Raw genomic sequence first — 21,830 nt, forward strand, 5'->3', positions numbered from 1 at the left:
ATTCTGAGCTCAGAAATACCCGTTCAGTGTTTAGCACAAGATTATTTTGCTTGCCAGTTGTATTGCAGCACAGGTCTTTGGGAGACTCCATAGTCCCAGTTATCCCATTTGCATCTTTAGTTACTTTCTTTGGGGCTGGAAAGCCTGAAAGTTTACAAGCTAAATATGTTTATATTCTTAATACAAAGTTTAGATAACTTTTAAAGGACTCCTCCTTCCTTATCTTTATACTTCAACTCTGTTTTTTTTATACGCAATATTATATATATTGTGTATATACTGCTTATATAAACCAAGGCTGTAGAAATTAATATGACATGGTAAATGGGAGTAATTGTAGGGCTCCGGCAGCCAAAACTTTCACTTTGGCGTCAATAGTTAGGTTTCCTAAGATACTTCGTTATAAAAGCTTTTGTTTGTCTTCTATACAATTCTGAAGAACATGGATTAATGAAAAGTAAATAGCTCTTGTGGCGTTAACCATATTCCAACTGTTTTCTTGGCAGGACTCGTTTTTTCTTCCATGCAAGGAGTGCTTAGCGATACTTCTGGGGTCAGACAGGCCAGTTGTCTGTTCTGTTCAGCAGCTCAGTGCATTTTCATGGAAGTGATTAAGGAGTTTAAGGAGCTTTTAAAGTTCAGCTTGCGCTGAATGCTTCTCAGCTCCTGCGTGTATGGTGTGTACAGAACTGCAGTGCCGTCTGTGCTAGAATGGGCAACGGGAGGAAAGGAGGTCAAGAAACCTGAGAATCAGCGCATTGTGCACTGGATTTTTCCAAACAGGTTACTGTGACCAGGCAGCTGTGAAATACTGAAGTACAGATGGTCATAAGCATCGGTTAAGCACTGTTTTGATTATTTCAAATATTTGCGGATTTTTCTTTCAATACCTTCTTTGCTGCTACAGCAGATAGAGTTCTAGCATTTTATAAAATGAAATGACAAAATTACATGAGCATATGAAAAAATTGTGAAGAATTATGAAGCTTATGGTATTGCTGCAAGAGCTGACACCAGGGTGACAGCATCAGCTCTGTAGGTGTATCCCTACCCGAGGTGTTGCACAAGACACACGTGTCTCTGTCTCACATGTTAAGGAAGATACTGTTTGTTGGTTTGACAAATAACTGAGCAGTTATGATTAGCCTGTCAAAGCTAAAAGCAAAAAAAAGATATTTCTAACATGGCAGGTATCACTGGTTTTGATGAAAGACTTTTCAGAATTAATATGCCTCATCTGTGTTCAAGGTTACATTATCTATAATGACTACCATGGAGAAATTGTGATTTGTTGAGTTTCTCTACTGCCTGGCAATTTGCTTGTGATTTCCACCATTAGCTGCACGTTGCTTCCTCCTGTAACCTTTCAGAAAGGTTAACAGCGTAATATGGAAAACCTGCAAATCCCTTCTCAGGTGCTGGACCATATCCTGTGGACATCAGCATGTGATGAGTTGACTCTCGAGGGCTTGAGTGCCCTCTGAGGGATTCACATGCACAAAATTCTTGCCAAGAAAAGGGCTTGCGTATATGTGCAGCTGGAAGAGTCATGTTCTCAAGGCTGGAAGAGGTTTCCCATGTCCTAAATTGGTTAGTGGGCTACCTTTTAGTGTGAACAGCTGAATTCTGAATTGTTTTATCTCAAGCAGAGGCAGCGTTCAGGAGATAGACTCTGCCCTATCCTTGCATGTAATGTCAGTGTTTGTATGCCCATGAGAGCTCACTGCTTCTGCTTTAATTAATTGGCCACACAGCCTTTTATTCATTCCCTAAAAAATTATAATGGTTTTAATTCAACAACAAAGATAAGCACTCCACTTTTTTGGAAAAACAGATGAAATGTTAATTATGTAGCAGGGACATGAATGGTATAAACTGTACTGAATGTTAGAAGATGCTTAGCAACAAAGGTTTCCAAATATAGCAATTTATTATAAACTTATCCTTCTATGGCTGCCTGTAGCATTTCAAGACAGTGAATATAAATATAGCTTGATTTCTTCAAGAAGTGGGTTCAGTCGTATTGTTTACAGAGAGAGGAAGTATTTGCTTTGTAACTCTTAGAATTTATCTTGAACATCCTTGTTCACTACACATAATTTCAGTGTGCTGATATAAAACACTTGGACCGTGATAAGATAGCATCATGAGGAGAGGAAGAACAAATGTCTTTGTTTAAATTGTGGTCGCTCTTGCAATAACATCGATTTGGTTCCAGTAAGGATGCTGCTTTGCGACCAGTGTAACTTCCAGACTTCTGTGAAAGCAGCAGTCATCCTTCTGCTTTGCTTCAAAGCTTTGCAAGCTGCCTGATTGCAATACAGGTGAAGGCATCACCTTGCTTTGCCTTCAGGATTATAATGCTTCATTTACACAAGCTGGCTGTTATCAAAAACATTACAGAAAGAAGAAATTGAGCTACGCTGTTGACCAGTGTAAGTCAGCATTCCTGCTGAACTGATGTAGCCATGCAGCTTGCATTATTTGCTATCTTAAGGTCATGATGTTGAGTCCTCTGGTTCCTCTGGTTTTGAGGTCTTATTGTCCTTAATATTCACTTGGCCCTTTTATTGCCCCTGCTTTCTGGTAAATAATACAGCTAGGATGAAAAGCCAATACGCCATTTAATCTGTACCTCTGAATATTGATTATATATAGCTGTTAGATCTTTAAAAATACAAATAATTCAGTAGGGTACTGTATTTTTGTTTTTGTTGGCTCTGAGACACTTTCTGCTGCTTCTTTTATGAACCAAAAAAGAAAGTCTCCAACCCACCCTGAAGACCTGTGCTCCTGTTCACACACCTTAGCCCCCTTGCATTACAAAGAAAAAGGAATTGAAGGGCTCATAAGTTTTTTGTTCTTCACCGTAATCGGTGGGGAAGCAAATTCCCCTGAAATCCAGGACTGTCTCTGTTAGATCGATGGTGTTTTTCTGCAGTTTAGGTAAATGGGCCACCTGCAGGAAGCGTGAGCCCTCGAGGCCCAGCCCCTGGCTGCCCCCTCCATCAGACAAACTTTGTGTTCACTCCATGACTTCTCGGCCTCGTAAGACAAAGCAGAGCACTTCATTCAGCTCAGCCATGGTCTTGGTGAAATGGCCTGGTGTGAGGGCAGCACTAAGCTGTACCCTTTCTCTAAGCCTTGAAGTTTGTGGTTCAGCTTGAGCCTTTCCCAAGACAATTTGGGCCAGAGTTTTGCCAGGCATGTGCAATAAATGTAAGTATTTTCCTTGGATTATATTCCTAAGCATAGGAATTTGGACCCAAGACACTGTTGAAAGTATAGACTTGGATAAAGGCACTGGATGGCCGAGGCAATGGGATTGTTTGTTTTGCAGGGTATTTTGGGGGTTGTTTTGAAATCAACTTGTCACTGTTACAGATCATGAAGGCAAAGCACTGCCTGACATGCACTGAAAACACCACGTCTACTTTGTTTTTTTTTGGAAGCGTGGAAAAAGGTTGAGATTGAGCTGTTGCAAGTTACCTGCTATTGCATTCTCTGACTGAATCCTGATTCCCATGGGCCACTTAAAGTGATGTGGGGAAGGGCCTCTTGCTTTTTGGTATAGAGATACATGGTTTTCATGTTTTTTCTGTAGAAAACATGGTTTTCTAAGCTCAAGGGGATAATAATACTTACTTTTTTGATAAGCCATCTCTTTGTATTCTTAGGAAACTGAGAGATTTTTGCAGAAATGGTAGAACACTGGACTTCAAAATGCAAAAAAAAACAAACTGGGAGAACTGGGAAAAGCCCAGGTGTGACATAGACCTAACCCTAAAAAATAGGTATTTACACTGGAATGTCTGAGTTTTCTCACAACGCGTTCCATCCTGCTGATTTGCAGTGTGACAAGACCATAGTCAATGCCCACCTTCAGCACTCGCAAGCTTTAAGCCAGACACGGCCAGCAGGAGCACGTGGAGCCCACTCCCTCTTCCTCCCTTGGCTTCTCGCTCCATCTTCCTTGCACCTGGAAGGTGCCAGCTGATCTGTTCAGAGTAGATGCTCATCATCAGGTTGCAAAGGTGCAGGTTTTCTCAGTATCTTAGTCAAGAATGCTGTTTTCCCATAGCTGGTAGTAATTGAGGCAGAGAAAGAAGCATCCTGCGTGTCAAGCATGGCTATACCTCGAGAACCTGTCTGTGTAGAAACGGTGCAGTAGCAGAAAAGGTTAAGGCTTTCTGACCCCCCCCCATCAGGCTCCAGATAAAATGGTTTCTAGGCAAACTTAGGGCTTGAGAGCAGTCTTAGTTCTTTTTATAGTTAACAAAGATCATAAAAGATTCTCTGGTAAAATGTAACTCAAGTTGTAGGTCTCTGTTAGTCCTGCAGGAGTAAAACCAGCGACCAGTAGGTATGTGTCTGCTGAATGGATGCTGCTCTTGGGACGCAGAACTTGAGTATTTGTAAGGGCAGCTTTCGCTGGTTTCCCCCCTCTGACTCCCAGCTGTATCCTGGCCTGACAGCGTTCCTAGTGACAACTGGATCAGCATGGAGGTGCTCTCTGTGGTGTCCTGCTGTTCAGGTAGGCGGGCAGGCCCTGTTTTCCTCCTTGCATGTGCAGGTCTCACCTTAGCTTAGGTGTGCTGCACATGAGAGCGGGCCACAAACACGGGCAGTCTGGGACTCGTTACTTCCCCGCGCTGTCATTCCCTTAGGATAAATGATGTGTGCGTATCTGATCTGTGAATAAACTGTTTCCTGTATGAAAGGGGTTTTGAAAATATAGTTCCTCCTTCCTTCCTTTCCCTCCCCTGCTGCACCTCCCAGCGACTTGCAGTCAGCTCTGCAGACATGTTCCAGCGAACGCCGCAGCTCCTCACAAAGGGCCATAAATCGCGTCCGCAATCCCTACAGTAGATCAATGCTCAGGTTAGCGGAGGGAATTTGCAATGTTATGGTTACAAGGGATTTAAGGGCATTATCTTTCTTGTGCAAACAGTATATGAAAGTTCTTTGGGGATTTTACCATACAGCGCTGGCAGCTAAAGACAAATTGCAGTATGCGATTACAAGAGGAAAAAGAAAAAAAGCTCAGGGTTTCTGCTCTCTGAAGAATTTCTAAATGGACAAACATTTTTATGTAGAGATTAAAATCACAGGAAATATGTTTTAAAAACATATTATAGTAGTAGCCTTATCTTTGGGTATTTTCTCACTCCTCAATAAGTTTATTGCTCTGTTTGAAACAAACAGAAAATAAAACAATCACCAAGTGAAAGAAAACATTCCTAAATTATAGAAGTTTCTTAGGATGCAAATGGCAGAATACACCTCAGCTGGCCATGGAGAGTGGTGGTTCCTGCAACAAGACACGTGTGGTTTTTTCTTGTAATTGATCATCCGATGTCATAATAAAGGACTACAAACTCCATTTATTTATGAGGTTACATGTTCAAGAATACATGCGATCTGTAGTACGTGATACATGAAGTTCTGTAAAAGCTTTCCTAACACAATTTGTCACATAATAAAGGAGAAGAGCTCCTTATCTTAAAATTATCAAGCACTGGAATAACTTTTGTATCCATTACTTGTGAAGTCAGGAACACTCCTCTTAGGGCTTCTAAATTTCAAAATTGATTCTGAGTTATATGAAATGTTCATTTCTATGCATAACACTGTTACATTTTGAAGTACGGTGTCTAAAGACCTAGAAGGAGAGGAAGATGCCCCACACAGTGCCATTAGGGAGCTGAAATCTCTGCTGTTGAGCATTCCTCTTGCAGGCAGGCAGGAGAGCATGGTGGTGGATCTGAGAGCTGTCACAGCAAGGAATGGTATGTGTCTCCAGGGCTTGGCCAGAGTAATTTGGGAGGGAAATGCCGGATTAGTGGGGAAAGAAGAAACATTTCCTCTTGTAAACAAGCTTGCATGAAAATTACAATTTTTGTGAAGCTGCTTACAAATGCTGGTGCTATGCTTCTGGTAGAGTAAGTCGAGGCAAGACGGATTTGTGGAAGAAGCGGCTGACGGGCAGTGAAAGAAGCGTGATTAATGATTTTGTTTTGTTTGCCTGATTTCCTCGTGTGTTGTGTGTATTTGGTTTAGAAACCTAAAGTATGTATGTTCATTGTTTTGGGTGGATGCTTTCTATTATTTACAGTAGGGTGTAATTATACACAGACTGACAAATGTAGCAGCGTAGTAGGGTCTATTTTTAGACCCAGGCATTTGTGATTATGATCTAATGTGCCAAGGCTTAGCCAAGCTACAAGCAGGAAAACCTTGCAGGGGAACAATGCTATCTACCTCACGCTCAGCCCGGTGCCAAAGGAGGACCAGCTGTACCAGGACAAGGCGTTCTGCTGGTCTTTCCCCTTCTGTCCACTTAATTTCCTCTGTTCTAGACAGGCAGGATGAGTTAGTGAGGTAGGGCGCACAGTTGCTGGACTAGAACAGATTGTTTATTTTCCATTGCTGGTAATCATGCATGACTTATTATGCTTGTTTCTTTTTTTTTTTTTTTTTTCTGTAAACTGGGATTTTCCATTTATGCTCTGCTGAGCATCAGCACTGCTCACGGTTGCAGATGCTGCCTTCTGAGTGATGTTTCAGTGACAGAGGCTGCTGGCATTCAGCGATCCCTGCAGGTCAGCTGGGTCTTGAAAGCAGCAAGTGAAGCTGAACTGTGTCCGTGCTCTGGACATCCCCATCATCCCCATGCAGAAGGAGCCGGATGGCCAAGCCGAGCCGCTTGGTGTTTTGTGGGGCAGATCAACTTGCGTCCGCTCTGTGATTCACCCCCCTTGCCTGTACACTGCTTGTAGCAGCATATTTTGCACCCTGCCCCGCATTTCCTTACATTACACATATCTTTCAGTGTCTCTAGACAAGGATGTGTTTTCTTTCCCCTCAGGCAAGCCACTGGCTGTATCCTTCTCCTGTTAATAAGACTTTCTTCCCCCTCTGGGTAGAGGTCAGTCTGAAGTGCAGGAAAGAATGATTATGATAACAGGAGGAAACAGGAAGAATCATGCTTTCTTTTCCAATCTGTTTTTTATTATTGTTTTAATGTAAAACATTGTTTCAATTAAATGCTGACCTGTGCAATGGCGTGTGCGTGCACATGCTGAAATTAATTCAGGCTTTGTTTGGAAAGCTGTGACCTCTTTATTCCTGTTCTGGATCAGGGCTGCTGCATTGCAAACCCGCTGCTGGTGGCTGAAACTTCACTCGGGTGCTCCTGGCAGCACAATGCTCAGGAGTGGTCTTCTCTTTGTGCCTTTTTACCTGGGTTTCTAGCTTTTTTTTTTTTTTTTTGAAAAAAAAAAAATCAATCATGTTAGGAATTGGTCATGTAGTGAGAGAAAGATACCCGTGTTGTGATTACAGTTCATCAGATGGGCTTTGTGCTAAACTAGTACCTGATGGAACAGTTAGGTATAGAAATGGGGACCAGCGATCAGTTACTGGCTTTATCTATGCCTTAACTTCATGCTATGCTATTTATTCTTTAATTTTTTTAGATGAGAATGCCAAATGAATTGACCTCACCAAAACCAAAGCACAGGACTTGTCCCCCAGTACCTGCCTCCCCGCATGGCATTGCTGCTCTGGCTCTAGAAAAACCTATCAGCTTTGTTATCTGCTTGGATGCAAATTTTAAGTCTGCAGGGATGAATCTGTGTCTTCTCGCTTTTGTTTGCTTAAAATGAACTGTTTTGGAGGAAGGAAGAAGTGGGGGAGGAAGAACCATGAAAATTGTCTGGGTTGTTAAAATGAGTTGTATTTTATGCATGTCCTCTGGTGACCAGATTTTCATTTTCTCCTTGGCCTCGTGGAATGTTTTTATTTATATATCTTATTAGTTCTGGATGTTCTGCACAAGGGGAAACCTGAATTGCAAACTTCTTTTTTTTCATTATTGTATTAAGAGCCTGGGTATTGAATGCAGGTGCTCTGACTCTGTCATAATTGGCAGTTTATGGAGAGACACCAGCTGTACCGGTGCACAGGGGAGATATTATATCTCTTCACACACTGTATATATTGTAGGAAATGCAGAATTCCTGTCATTGTCAGAAACTTTGTATGTCCCCATCTACCAGTGCCTCTGCAGAAAAAAGACAATAATCTGCTGCAAGTTAAAACCACATCTATTTTCAGAAAGGGCTTATCCCCTTTATTGTGCTTTCATCTAGCACTAATTGGTGTTTTCTCTGGTTAAATATAGAAAAGATTTAACAAATGTTTGTCTTTTTATGGTCATGCAAGACAAACTGGTGCCGTACTAACCGCCCCAGTTTTTTGTAACACACGTCAGGCTGTGTACTACATGTCTGCGTGTCTGCATGCCTGCGTATAGGATTATAGTCATCACGCATTAATATATCACACATTTCACAGCTCCAAGTCATAGAGCAGGGTTGGAAATAGCAGCAATGCAACTCCAAACGACATTAGACCTTAAAAGGCATAATTACACAGTGGGAGAAACATGGTGCTTCTGGGCATCTTGCACAGCGGGGGCTGTGGCTGCTTGGTCTGAGAGCGTGGGGCTTGCGGGTGGCGCTGCTGGGGCTGCTGTGGGGTGAGTGGGGGCTGCCTCTGCAGGGTGTGAAGGACTGGATTTTAGGGACAAGCTAGGAATTAGCATTAAGATTCATGAGTGGCGTGTGTCAGTGGTTTGGCCAAATGAAAGAGAAGGTGAAAGCTATGCCTGTGTATGTCTGGAAGGTGCACTGATGGCTGGAAAGGAAGGAAGAGCCATTCAGAATTGCAGGGGTATAGAAAAGGTGGAGTGTTTGTTGCATATCAAGAAAAATAATGGTATTTGGCATCCTACCAGGTAGCAAAACAGGATCCCAATCAAAGTAACAGATACCACTTTGGTTGCATTATTTTTTAAGAGCAGCCAAGGGAGGGGAAAAGAAGTCCTAATAAATAGGGGAATGGACATGTTTATGGGTATCTTGCAAGTGTTAAATCAATACTTGTCTCAAATACTCATTACGCTTCTTCCTAATTTGTCATTTAAAAACGTGTTTGGATCATTGTATGGCCACGTGCAGGTTTTGTCCTGTTAGCTTCGTCTCAGGAACACGGGGATAGGGCTGTTTTGTTCTGTCTTTTGGAACTGATTTAGTTTATATTCTGTCTGTGGTCATAAGATCCCCTTTTTCTTCCTCTCTCATCAGAAGTGTCTTGCATGCTCCTTGACCTAGTTAAGGCCCGGCGCTGGGACATGCTTTTGACTATCGTTTCCTTTCCAGCACTGCTGTGTGTTTGTGTGTTGTGCACTTTGTGTTTGTGAGAAACAGGATGAAGTCTACATGTTTTTATGGGTTTTGTTTTTAATAGGTTTGTACTCACTGCGGAGAGCTCTGGGGAAGCGAGCTAACCCCTCAGACAACGAGGTGGCTGGGTCAGTGATGATTGCTTTCAATGACTTCCTGCAAGGGATGAATGATGTCAGGCCCAGCGCCATGAGGGAGGTGGCAGTTGATGTGCCAAAAGTAAGTTATTTTTTGCAGTACACTAGCAACATTGTTAGAGTCACAGTTACGCATTGAAATGTCCTACCAAAGAGAGTCGTTTTCAGAAGTGGAAGTCTCAAGTTGCCAATAAATGTTGTGCATCATCCTTTTGTTTACATATTTATTTAATTTGAAATTAAAACAAAAACAAAAACAAAAAAACATTTACAAAAACCCGAGTTCTTAACGCTCTAGAAAGAGTTGGTAGTGCATAAGTATGTGACCTGATACGTAGTTTTATATGCTGTGGGGACTAATGGAGTAAAAATCTTAGGATGTCTGCTCTGAGCAGATCCTAAATAGCTGTGTAAGTTGGAGCCTTTTGCAAAGCAGACACAAATTTAAGTAGAAACCAAATGTTAGCATTTGTAATCAAAGTGTATTGAAACAAGACTGTGAAGAGAGTGATTGCTGTGATTTGTGTAAAGCAGTTGAGTAATTTTCCATGCAATTCCTACTGCTGTGTCCTGAAAGTCTTCAGTGAGATCACAAGGTTTTAACTGAGGGCAGAGCTGGATGCTGTGGGTGTGTGATCGCTGCCAAGCAGTTACCCATCAGGGACTGTCATTACACGAACAATTCTTTTGGCAGTGCCATCTTCAGTCATCATTGCCCCGCTGACAACTCTTTCTTTCAGTTATGTTATAGTAATTTGGTAACAGACACTACATAAATTGAACTGGGGAGCTGATCTACTTTAAGAAGATTCTGATCTGGTTTAAGAAGATTGAGTGAAAGAAAATGTATTTGCTCTTACTGGCTCTTGAGTCTGCAAGCGGTTGTGCTGGTGTTTCTCAGCAGCTCCCCAACCCCTTGAAGAAAACATTTCTGTCTTTCTGCGTGATGATGAGTCATCTGGGAATTGGGCTGCACAGCTACAGACCCTCGCTCCCAAACTATAGGAATGGGAAATGAAATCTGTGAACAGGATGCTGCACGCAGCCAGCTCGGATGTCACACTTGGCTTGTTAAGAGTCCGTGCTGTGCAGCGAAGTGCTGGGTGGAAATGCCTGTGTCGGCCCCAGACAGCTTTTTTCTGGAAACGGTGTAGTGCCATCAGCATCTGCAAGGGTTGGTTGGTTCTGCTGAGAACCAGAGCTACTAATCTCTTCTTGCTTAATTTGCTGCTGTCTCTCGAGCTCATGTCATTATCACTGTGCTCTGCCTTCTGGACATACCGACCCATTTGGAGCTGGATGCAGTGCTGCTAAACAGGGCAATGATGACATACATAAGTCAGGTCTCAAGGAAATCTATTCTGAATCCGGGTCAACCTACTATGACAGTTGGCCACTAAACTATCCTGCCAGTGGCTTCCTCAAATGTCACTTACTTTTATTTGTTAAACATCAGCTGAGTCACTGGAATACTACCGAGACTCATTGTTTTGTTGAAGGGAAGGTAACAGCATAGTGCAGATTCCTTCTGTGCTTACAGGACATGCATTGTAGCGGAGAATGTAGTGCAGTTTCTATTTCCTCAGATACATTTTTAAGAAGAGTAAGCAAAATTTTATGTTGCATGCTTCTAGTAATGATTCCTAGGTATGTCTTAATCTAATTTTATAGACTCAGTTTTGCCTCACCAGTCAAGGTTACATGCCTAAGTGCTCTGGCTGAAGCCACGTGTTTGACTGATTGCTCTGACACTTGCTGTTAATTGGGTATAGAAGTACTTGGTTTCAGTAGAAATCAAGCCTCTAACAGCTAACTGGATGCAGTTGCAGGGCCACTAATTGGTCACAGCATCTCGTGTTGGTGGTGCTATGTCCTAGAACACTTTGCTGGTTTGTGTTGTTCGCTTGAATGCCTGCAACACGCTCAGGGAAACCTCAGTATTGCTCACTTGCCGTGGAACTGATGCTTATAGTCCTAATTTCCATACTAAATTCCTCTCTACTAATTTACCCCTCTTTCCACTTATCCACCCAACACTTTCCTAGCTGGCTGTTGACCTGCTGCACTGTGCTATGTTGCGTAGGTGCTCTAGAGTAATGTACACCAACAGGGCTCCCTTACGTAGCCAATCTGTGGTGTTCTCAGCAAAATTTTAAAAATGTGATGGGGGGTTGAAGCAAAAGAAAGCATGAACAAGATAGGAGTCCAGCTTTCTTCAAGAAACAAATATGTGTATATATCTGGTTAAAGAATCTGCATGCATGGTATTTTGTGAAGTCATCCTATATTGATCAGCCTTCAGATCCTTTCTTGCTGTAAGAATAGGTTTTTATTTGCCTGCTTTCCTTGCCTCAGAAATCTCTAGCTAGATGGTTGGTTGTATGGGTGGATTTGTTAGAAAATCAGGGATCACATTCCTTCGTCTTTTGAAGTTTGACCTTGATGTTGTTTGTCATCGGAAAAATTCAATCGGAAAATATTTTCAGTCATGAAATAGCTGATCAGCTATGGGATTTTTTCCAAATAGCAGACAGAAATCTGATCTACGTTAATAATATCCTGTTTTTTTCCATTTGTTATATATACATTATTCACTTGTCAGCCCCCTTGGTGGCTTTTAGGCTATGCAGTTGGTGACAAGTAAATCCATTGATGTACATGCTGAATTAAGCTGAGACTTCTGTGTTTTTTAAGTTTCTATTCTTGAGAAGGTGTTATTTTTTCCATTTTTAACTGATTTGAAGTAGCCATATGCAAACTGAGTAAGAAGAGTGCAAAGTCACTTAAAATAAAGCTACAAGTAAAGGTATTTTGTACAAGTGCTCCATCCCATAGTGTCTTGACACCTTTGCCATTTATGTTTTTTGAGGCTGGTGTCACCTCTGGTACTAAATGAAAATTATTATGTTTTAATTATGAACTCCAAATTGTTTAGACAACACAGAGCTTGTTCTCTGAAATCTGCAGAATTTTAAGTAGGCTGTAAAGAAAATGTAATTTTTGAATCAGTCTTCACTTCTTAGGTCCTAGAATAGGGTGTTAACTGCTTGACTGCTTAGGAGGCTGCTGAGCAAAATCCCCCTCTTGCAGTCTTTTGTTTAAGACTTAGAAAAACCTCTGTTATACGTATACTTGGGGTAGTAGCTAAAGAACAAGATATGTAATAGAAGTGAGTGGTTTGGGTGGCCTTGCTGAAGTCACTTTATTTCTTGTTGTCGGAGGATATTTGCTAACTTTTACAGAATGCTTTGCTGTCTGCTTCTGAAAGGTGCAAGCTAGTTAATAACTTTTTATTTGTAACTCTCACTTCAGGTGATTCATAACCTGTCGTGTTGCCCTTTGCTTGTAACACCGGTGGCATTCACATGTTATATGGATAATGAAAGAACTGTCACTGACACATCCTGAGCTCTTTTCTTATTCCAAGGATATTCAAAGTTATGGATGGGGAAAGCAGCCACAAGTGAGATTGGGGTGGCAGATAAAGCGAGGCTGTGTGCTGGAGGAAGAGGAGCTGCTGAGGTGGAGGTGTCACCGTGTGCTTCTCCCTGTGCTTTGCCTTTCAGCATCCCCCTGTCCTTCTGCTTTTGTCCGGACTGCCGTGCACATTGCTGGTGACCAAGGCACATGCAAAACCCTTGTCTGCCCAGTTCCACATGGGATCTCGTTTTCTGTTTTTACAGAACCTTCCTTGAACTTTGCTATGTGTTACAACCTTTTTAGAAGGCTGCTTTTTGTGCAGCAGGGATTTAGGAGAAAGGGGATGCACGTTATAAATCAGAAGTTAATATTTCATCAGTTTGGAGAGTTGCGCTGTAGTTGTTCCTCCCTCTCCTATGGGTCTTTCTGAAATTTTTGTACAGTGCTATGGGTTTTGCTTGCCCGCTTCGTTCCCTTTACTGTAATTCAACACTCAGATTTGTGTCTTTGCAGCCAAAAGGTTCTGGATGAGACATCCTTTGCACGTCTGCTTTATTTCTTTACTGCTGCTGCTGAACAACCTCCGGGGAGTTGCTGTTCTGCATCACATTCTGAGCTCTGTTGACCTAGGGAGAGCTAAAGATTATGGCAGTAATGAAATCTTGGTGTCTTACAGACCATAGCAGAGCGCTGTCTCTGCGTGTGTAAGCTCAGCCCTAAGGCTAGTCTTTGCAACCATTTCCACAGCGACAGAATATCACACTTCATTGCTCTGCTGCGAGACCTTTCCTTTCAGTCCGTCTGCAGGTGAAGATGTGAAGCTGGCCATTGCAGCGTGTGCACCGTCATTTGGGTTATTTGCAGCCAGCAAGTTCCTCGGGATGGTATGCAAAAACAATCCACCTAGTTCTGCCGAGCATACATGCATACCGCCTTGTGTGAATCCAGCTGAATTCTTCCCTCAGAGTGCATTGTTGGTGGGGGACTGTGGTGTTTTTCCCTACTTCTCTATATCCTTTTAAAATGAGGAGACATGTACTTCATTTTGGACTTGACCAGAATGTGAATGTAGTGTGTAATTAGCTATTTTTGCTTTTACCATTGCTTTTTTTGAATTCTGCCCTGTATTATAGAAGTTCAACGTAAGTTGACTGAATTTTTTCCTGGTGAGCTATTTTCTTTTATAACTCGTACCTTGCAAGCTCACATTTAGTGGTCCTATTTGTATGTCCACTTCTGTCAATCTTGTTGATGCTAAATGACATGTAGGGGATCCTAAAAGTCATGTGAATAGCACCTCAGAAGGCTTGTGCGATAGTCTGCATATTTGAAACGGGGTGAAAGCAACATGTAGGTGTTTTCTCCCTGGCTTTTGTGTGTGCAAAGTACCACTAATGGATTTTGCCACTGTTGCTGAAAGTTGTAGGAAATTCCTGGTGTCTTAATTCATTTTCAGAAATTTTTCCTTTGTGTTTGCCAAAATCCCTTTGTCTAGATATAAAGACATTATGATAGGAATGACTATCTCTGATTTTCTATTTATTATCTTTTGCATTCATTACCTCTTATTGTGAAAATTTAGGCAGGAAGGGAGGATTCTTTCCAACTTCAGGCACCTAGCTGAGGCGCCTGAGTTAGACATCTCATCACCATGTTTATTCCCACTGAAGGAAAAAGGGAGAAGCTGGGTGAGAGATGATCACGTATGGGACTTCTGAAAGGTGGCTGATAATCGGGCTGCGTTGCTCTGTGAAGCTCTGTCTCTCTCTCACTCTCAACTGTGTTGGGAGCCCAAGGCGCTGAGGTCAATTTTTGGTGATATGAATTTGTGGTTCTCTTTTCCTCTTCCCTTCCGCACTGTTGTGGAGCTTCTCACTTAACTGTTTTTGATGATTTCAGATAAATGCTTGTATTTCAAAACCAGAGACTTGTGTGCAGCTCATTTTCATCTGTTCATTTAATCTGATTTGTGCAGCTGGTCTTGCTGGTATTATGGAACAGCAACAGAACGGTGTTGTTTGCTTTTTTTCCTCCACAATACCACTTTGAAACCGCAATTCAAAAAGAAATATTGGCAGGTTGCAAAAATTGGCTTTCAATCTATGGGAACTGGCCTGCCACTTTGATAATTCCCCCACTAAAATCCTAAAGCCCTGTCCTCTCTTCTGCTACTGGGTTACTCTGCTGTATCTGATTCAGTCTTACCTTTGCTCTGACCTTACTGAATTTATTTCTTTTCCATTTTAGTGTTGTCCCATTCCTCCCTCCCCCAAATAAAGGAATTCAACCCTTGGCATATCCCTCTGCCCTCAGATCCTTCTCAGTGGGCAGTGGCTATCAGCTGTACATATTTCTTACTTCCTCAGGCTTATAAAGTGGTTATTTATTTAAGAACCAAAGAACCAGAAGCTGTTAGTCACTAAGAAGAAATACAGGGATTTTTTTTCTAGAGTTTTTGTAGCATGTTCCCAGTATGAGACACAACGTGTTCTGCTGGCAGCAGATCAGCAGCTCCTCACCTTCCAGCTAGCCTTTAATCTCAGAGTACTTCTGAGGGGTTGACCCCTATGTGTTGATTTTCTGTGTTTACTCTCCCTTATCTTTGTAATTTTCTTCTATGTCAAAGACTGACAATACCAGAGAAGTTTTATTTGGTTTGCAGTTTGCTTGTACTTACACAAAAGTGCTTGCACCACTCACAAATGTTCTTTTCTTCCTCTTCAGTAGTAGACTGAATTGGGTCCCCTGGTTCAGGGACTTTCCAGTTTGAGTTTCCAGTTTGTTATGGTATCAGGCAAATAGCAATTGGGATGAACCAGGAGGGATGGCAATTTTCGGAGTCGGGCGAGAGGTGATGCATTGTGTCTTGGTTATACTCTGCCAGCCTTGCAAGTTTAGCTGTCTTTCTGGAGTTGAAGGGTGCCTGACATCTTACAAATTTTTGGAAGAGTGTTTTAAGACACCAGATCATTTGATTTAGGTCCATCTTGATATGTTTACTGTTTGAGGTGGACAGGAATGGGTGGTGACAGAACAAAGAAAGGGCTGGGGTAACTTCTTAGGCTTGTGTAGAGACAGAGAAGTGTAGCAGGTTTTAGATCCATCTGCTGTTTTGGATAGAACGCACTGGTGGCTTCCCAGTGTATCACCGATGAGCCTGTCTGGTGTCTTCAGCAGAAAAAAATTAAATGCGGTTGTGTTTGAATGTTGTTTATTTCCATAGTTATGTTTGGTGGCTTGTTTATTTTTAAGCTTCTACTCAAATCTCAAGTGCCCAGTCATACATAGGAGCGGTGGTATTGGCAATTGGAGGAATTCCCAGAAGTTCAGCTTAGGGGAGTCATGCAGCTGGGACCAGGGCCTTACTCTGCAGCACTGGGTAAAACCTACTTGGGTTCATTAAGTCTTCAAGGAAGACAAAAAAGTAATTTAGAAATTATACATCAGCATATTAATCATATTAAGGGAGAGAAAACTGAGTTGTGACTCACTAATGATCACAGAAAGTATTGTTTCCTATATGGTCATGTTATTATTTTATTATTTTTAATTATTTTTTTTCCATTGTGTGAGTTCAACAAAATGGTCTGCTTTGCAGGTATCTTGGTCAGACATAGGAGGACTAGAAGATGTCAAGCTGAAATTGAAGCAGGCAGTTGAATGGCCTCTCAAACATCCCGACTCCTTCATCCGAATGGGGATTCAGCCTCCCAAAGGTGTGCTGCTGTATGGACCTCCTGGATGCTCAAAAACAATGATAGCGAAAGCTTTGGCTCATGAAAGTGGCCTCAACTTCTTGGCAGTGAAGGTAGGACATTTAATCTTATGGTTTCTTAACTCTGGGACAACAGTTCACAATTTACCAATGTTCAGTGCTAGAATGCAGTGGCTCCTGGCATTTCTGATAATTGCCTCTGCTACAGAAAATCCCCTGTAAATATCAAACGACGTTTGTGTTTTCTTGTGAAGACAACTACTTTCTTCCTGTAGACTTGTGTTTTCTTAGAATGAGGGGGGGGAAGCCATACAGAGGCATTTAAATCCCTCTCTCATTCTGTTGAAAAATATTAATTATTAGCATTATTTTAAAAACTTTTTTTAATGGAAATGAATTCTTAAATCAATTGTAGCAATATGCAACTTTGGATAGTGGATAGATATTCTTGCTGCAATAATTGCTTGCGTGGAAATAATACCATCTCAACTCTTACATTCCTTTTTGTTCCTTAAGAATGGTTGCTTTCTTCATCTTACTGCTTGTGTTATATTACAGATTTTTCTTGCCCTATTAGTCCTTTTTCAGGGGAAATCATTCTATTCCATTATTTCTCAGAAAGTTTGCAAAATCAGTTATATCTGGAGTACTCTTGGATAAGTGGTATGTTCTCTCAGCATTAAGAAACACGGAGAAATTGCCTATGAAATTGATTGCTGCGGGTCATATGGAAAATACATGAGTGGAAGTTATTAAATAATAATACGGAGCTTCGGCGCATAGGAGGGAAAAAAGATAGTAGAGCGATTCCACATGGGGTAGTCTTGCAGCTGTGTCAGAATGTTAATGAAGTGCAAGAAAAAACATTTGTTTAAGTATTTTTCTTTTAAAAGTATCTCCTCCTCAACAGTGCGATCACGTACTCTTTTCTGTTGACCATCTCTTCGCTCACAAAGCTCTCTGTGTTGCTAGTTCCTGCGCAGCTTCCTCCTCTGCCTGTCCTTTCAGGCGCCTTGTGAATGTGGCTCTGGAAGCAGAGGCGGTTGCGCTGACCCTGCAGCCAGCAGCCCTGCGCTGCCTCTGCCTCCTGGTGCTGCAGACAGGCCTCTGGGTCACGGTCACACCAACAAGAGCAGCCTTGGAAACCTCAGCCCTTCAGAAACGCTAGCTTTCCTGCCTCTTCCCTGAAGACAAAGTCGGTCTTTGTGCTCCGGTTACTGGTAAACAAGGTAACCTTTTCCTCCTGCACCGCTTAAGGAAACATTCTTTCTTTGTTTTGCCCAAAGCACTGAGGGCTGAAAGGGGAGGAAATAAAAGTCTCCATCTGGAAGACAAAACCCCAAACCAAACAATATAAACAACAACAAAAAACACCACCAAAAAAAAACAGTTACAACTAAGCCTTGGCACCATGGTGTATTCATCAGTCTAACTTAATGGCTGAAAATAGCTGATGCAGCTGTATGGTCCATACGTAAAAGATTGGGAAGGTGCACTGATACGAAATACTTTTATACAGCAATGCAGCATTTCTCCAGGGTGCAAACCCCCAGCCCTGATGAGCTGCAGCAGAAAGGGCTGGCTCGGGGAAAGTGCCTTTTATTCCCTGTCGGCTTAAATCCCTGGGCCTGGAACTGGTCGAATATTCAATGTACAGATGTTCCAAGAGGCACATCTCTGGAGTGTGTCCAGCCTTGGATGTGTTGACTCCAGGAAGGGAACACAGCCCACTTTCCCTAACTTCACGTTTGCTTCCTGGACAGAAAAGGCAACATCCATCATGTACTAAATGTGTTAAACATCATTGTCTGTAGCACTTCTTAAAGCACAACAGGCATGAATTCATTTCCACTGCATGTATTCCTGCAATAAATCCAAAATAGATGAATATGATTTTGAGAGAGAGAGAGAGAGTTTTTCTTCCTAGCTAGTGGTTCTGTTAATTTTCCCTTTCTCTGCATCGTGTCTCAAATATCCATCTCTGGAACTGATATCAGGCTTTTTGAAATGGAAGCCTGTTTGTGATAATTTACTTTTCAGACCTGCATTTTCCTTCCAGTTGGTCCTGCCCTAAATAAGCAATCCTGATGAAAATACAGCCAGTAGGACGTGTGTGCTCTGGCAGTATAGCTCGGGGGCTCAGGTTTTTGGTCCATGGCAGGGACACTGTGGGCAGGAGACTTTGCTCTGGCGATGGATCTGAGTCCATGGCTGGATGACACCTCTCTCCCCTGTGTCTGAAACCTGAGAGGGAACTGCTTACTTGGTTCAGTGATTTTTTTTGGAAGGTGGCCCCACTATGCACACCATGTGTAATCGATGTGGACACAGTAAATCCGTCCCTTTCCAGAAAGGGTGACAGCGCTCACCTCGGCTGGTCGTGCCACTGGGGTGCAGCTGGCATCTCCCTGGCTCGGGGAGGGCTTTGCGCTCCTCGTCCAGATGTGTCTGTGCAATGTCTCTCCAGTTTGGCCAGCTGCCCCTGTTAAGTAAGGTACTTTGTCTGGGGTGTCTGTAATTTCCTAAAACGTGATGTTTCCATATGTCTTAGGAGCAGCTGGCTGTCACAACGCCATATGAGACGTGGTCAAACGGCGCGCGTCTGACTTGTCTCTAACCTGGTCTGGGAGATAGGCAAAGTCTAGATGTAATTTCTGGGCAGAGGAGACGAAGAAAATAATGTGATAACAGATGTTTGACGTTGCATCCTGTTCTCTCTAAAATCTATTGTGAAGTTTGAATGGTTAGCATTACAATGAATGTGCCCTATTGTAAACACGCTCTTTGATATCTGGCCAAAACCTTTTTATAGCTGTATTTTCATCAAGATCGGTGACCTTTCGCTTTTCCAGAGAAAAGCAGTTGTTTTGCTTGTTTGTTTTTACAGAGCTATCTTGCATATAATTCCTAAGGGGAATCATGTATTTTTATTCCTTTACTGGACTGTCGTTCTTTGTCTCCCTTACAGTGTATCTGCTAAATTTATTGGGAGGGAGGTTGTCAACTGCTTTGTAGGAGATGGCTCCTTCTGTTCCTTCTTATCGCCCCTTTGTCTGTATCTCTTGTAGCATTGAGGCTTTTCAGGGGGTTAGTGATCATCTTGATACTTTTTTCCCCCAAAATCTGTTATCAAAAGACAGCTGAATTGTTCTCAACTTCTTGGAGTTTTCAGTGTTTTGCAGTCATGGAGATAAGCAAGTAGGAGATGGGGTGAAGAAATGAATTAAGATAATTTTTTCATTCTTTGGTGGTTGAACATCACTCTTAATTTATTGACAATTTCTGATCTGATTGAATTCTTTTTCATATCAGCCATCCATGCACTCTTGTCCTTCTTCATGCTCCTCTTGTGCAGGCCCAAAAGCTTGTAATTTTCCTCAGAGATGTATTTTATGTGTCTTTCACTAGCGGAAAATAAAATTGTATGCAGATATTAGGTCTATAAATATTAATAGGATGGGGAATATAATTTTCAACTTCTGCCAGGCTGATGACACGTCTTTGTTATATATAACCACATGTGACATTTTTGCTTTAGACGTGATCTAATTTTCTGGAGTTGAATATTACTGCATTGCTTCTCTGATTTTTCTGCTTCATTTCACTGTTTACTTGGTGATTATCTCACTGTACTTTTTGACAGTTCGTGCACTTAGGGTCAGCTTTGACTGGCTGCTTTTTAGAAATATATGTTGATTAGATCTCTGAGATTTTAAGGTGATACTGTAAGAGTAGTCTGGGGAGGAAACTTCCATATCTTGCTGTATTCCATAGATTGGGAAACGATGATAATTTTATCAGCATTTGGCTTGCATCTTTGTTTAGATTTTGCTATGGCTGACCCCTTAGATTTTTTTGTTTTTTATTTTTAGGAAATCCTATGTCATTATGTTGTGCTAAGAATCTAATGAATATTACATTTCTTCATGGATTTTCTGTTAGCCTCCTGGGAGGCAGCTTGCAGAGAGACAATCTCTGATTTTTATTTGTTGTTTTTTTTTCTCTTCATTGTTGTGATATCTATTTGATTAACTTTACTAACAATGATGCCATTGTACTTTTTTTGTATTAACCTGTTTTGAAATGAATGCTGAAGCTTGCTCTTACACTGTAAAGCTGATGAGGCACCGCTGCAGCACCTACCCAGATAAATTCCATCAGCCAGGTACAAGCTGTTCTTTGGCTGCCAGTCCCAGAAGGACCATGGGGACTGGAAAATCCTTTTGCCCCTTTTGTTGCCCAAGATGCAGTGTACCAGAAGGGGTGTTTGTTGGTGACGGTGTCCTGCATTACCTTGTACTTACTCAGCCTGCTAAAGTCAGAGGGAGACTTTCTGCTGATATCGGAAGGCTTTTGCTCAGGGTTGTATCAACAAAGGATTTTGAGTTCTGCTTTCTGTCCAACAAGCAGATTACCCAAGTTTACAAAATAAATACCAAGAAAAATTATGCAACTTGTATATGTTCGTAATGGTTTTAGAAGCATCATTTTTCCTCTTGCTGCTCAGTGCTTCTTAATATTTTGCTGTTTCAAAGCAAAACTAAAGCAAAAACTCATTTAGTGATACTGACAGAAAACAGCTTAGACCTACAGAAAATTAAGATTTTCAAAAGTTAAATTTCTCAGAATTCATCTGTATAAGTGAGACACAATAATTGTTGTAAATATGATAAATCTTGAAAGCAATACTAAAAAACAAAACAAAACATGATGGTAAGTAGCATTTAAGGACGTTAACAGCAAGAGATATGTAACGTACTGCTCTAAAATATTAGTTTTGTTTGTTAGGAGCTCTGTGATAGACAAAAATAAACAGGTTAGAAATTTTTCCCAGCATTTTACTTTCCGTTACTTAAGAGTTTGGGCTGCAGGCATCTTTTCTTTTCTTCAATTAGCAGTAATTACAAAAATATACACTGTTCTCGGAGCTCTGACTTCACCTTGGCTTGATTTAACTTCCTGTATCACCCTGCAGATGCTTTTGTACCACTCCCCGTGCTTGACATGTGCTTAAGTTTAGTTTGTCATCTGGGTCAATTACGTCAAAATATTTTCCAATTGAAGTTTCCTCAGCTTTTCCCTTCAGCTCTTGGCTGGGGCAGTTAAAACAGATTAATGAGGCTTGGAAAGGCTGCCTGCTTTGCTTTGTGAAGAACTGTCACTGAATTTTGGGAAGATCGTTTAGCCTTCCGATGGGGATTTCTGCGAGTAGAAGAATGAAATAAGAAAGCTGGGTGGTTGTGACTGGCTGGGCGATGCATATAAGATTAAAAATGAAGAAGTGTTGTGGTTTTATGGGAAACTGGCAAA

General features: G+C 41.7%; 1 protein-coding gene across 5 annotated transcripts in view; it reads left to right on the top strand.

Annotated features, from left to right (window-relative positions):
• AFG2A (AFG2 AAA ATPase homolog A) overlaps positions 1-21,830 on the top strand; it is a 188,607-nt gene that overhangs the window by 14,988 nt on the left and 151,789 nt on the right. For all 5 annotated transcript variants that reach the window (XR_011096056.1, XM_068680660.1, XM_068680659.1 and 2 more), the window contains exons 10-11: positions 9,313-9,467; positions 16,404-16,613. Coding sequence is in view for 4 of the 5 variants with exons in the window: in XM_068680660.1 (XP_068536761.1) it covers positions 9,313-9,467; positions 16,404-16,613 (365 nt within the window). In the remaining variant the exon portion in view is untranslated. The remainder of the gene's footprint in view (positions 1-9,312; positions 9,468-16,403; positions 16,614-21,830) is intronic.

Source organism: Anas acuta, chromosome 4 (genome assembly GCF_963932015.1).
Source record: "Anas acuta chromosome 4, bAnaAcu1.1, whole genome shotgun sequence".
NCBI classification, from domain to species: Eukaryota; Metazoa; Chordata; class Aves; order Anseriformes; family Anatidae; genus Anas; species Anas acuta.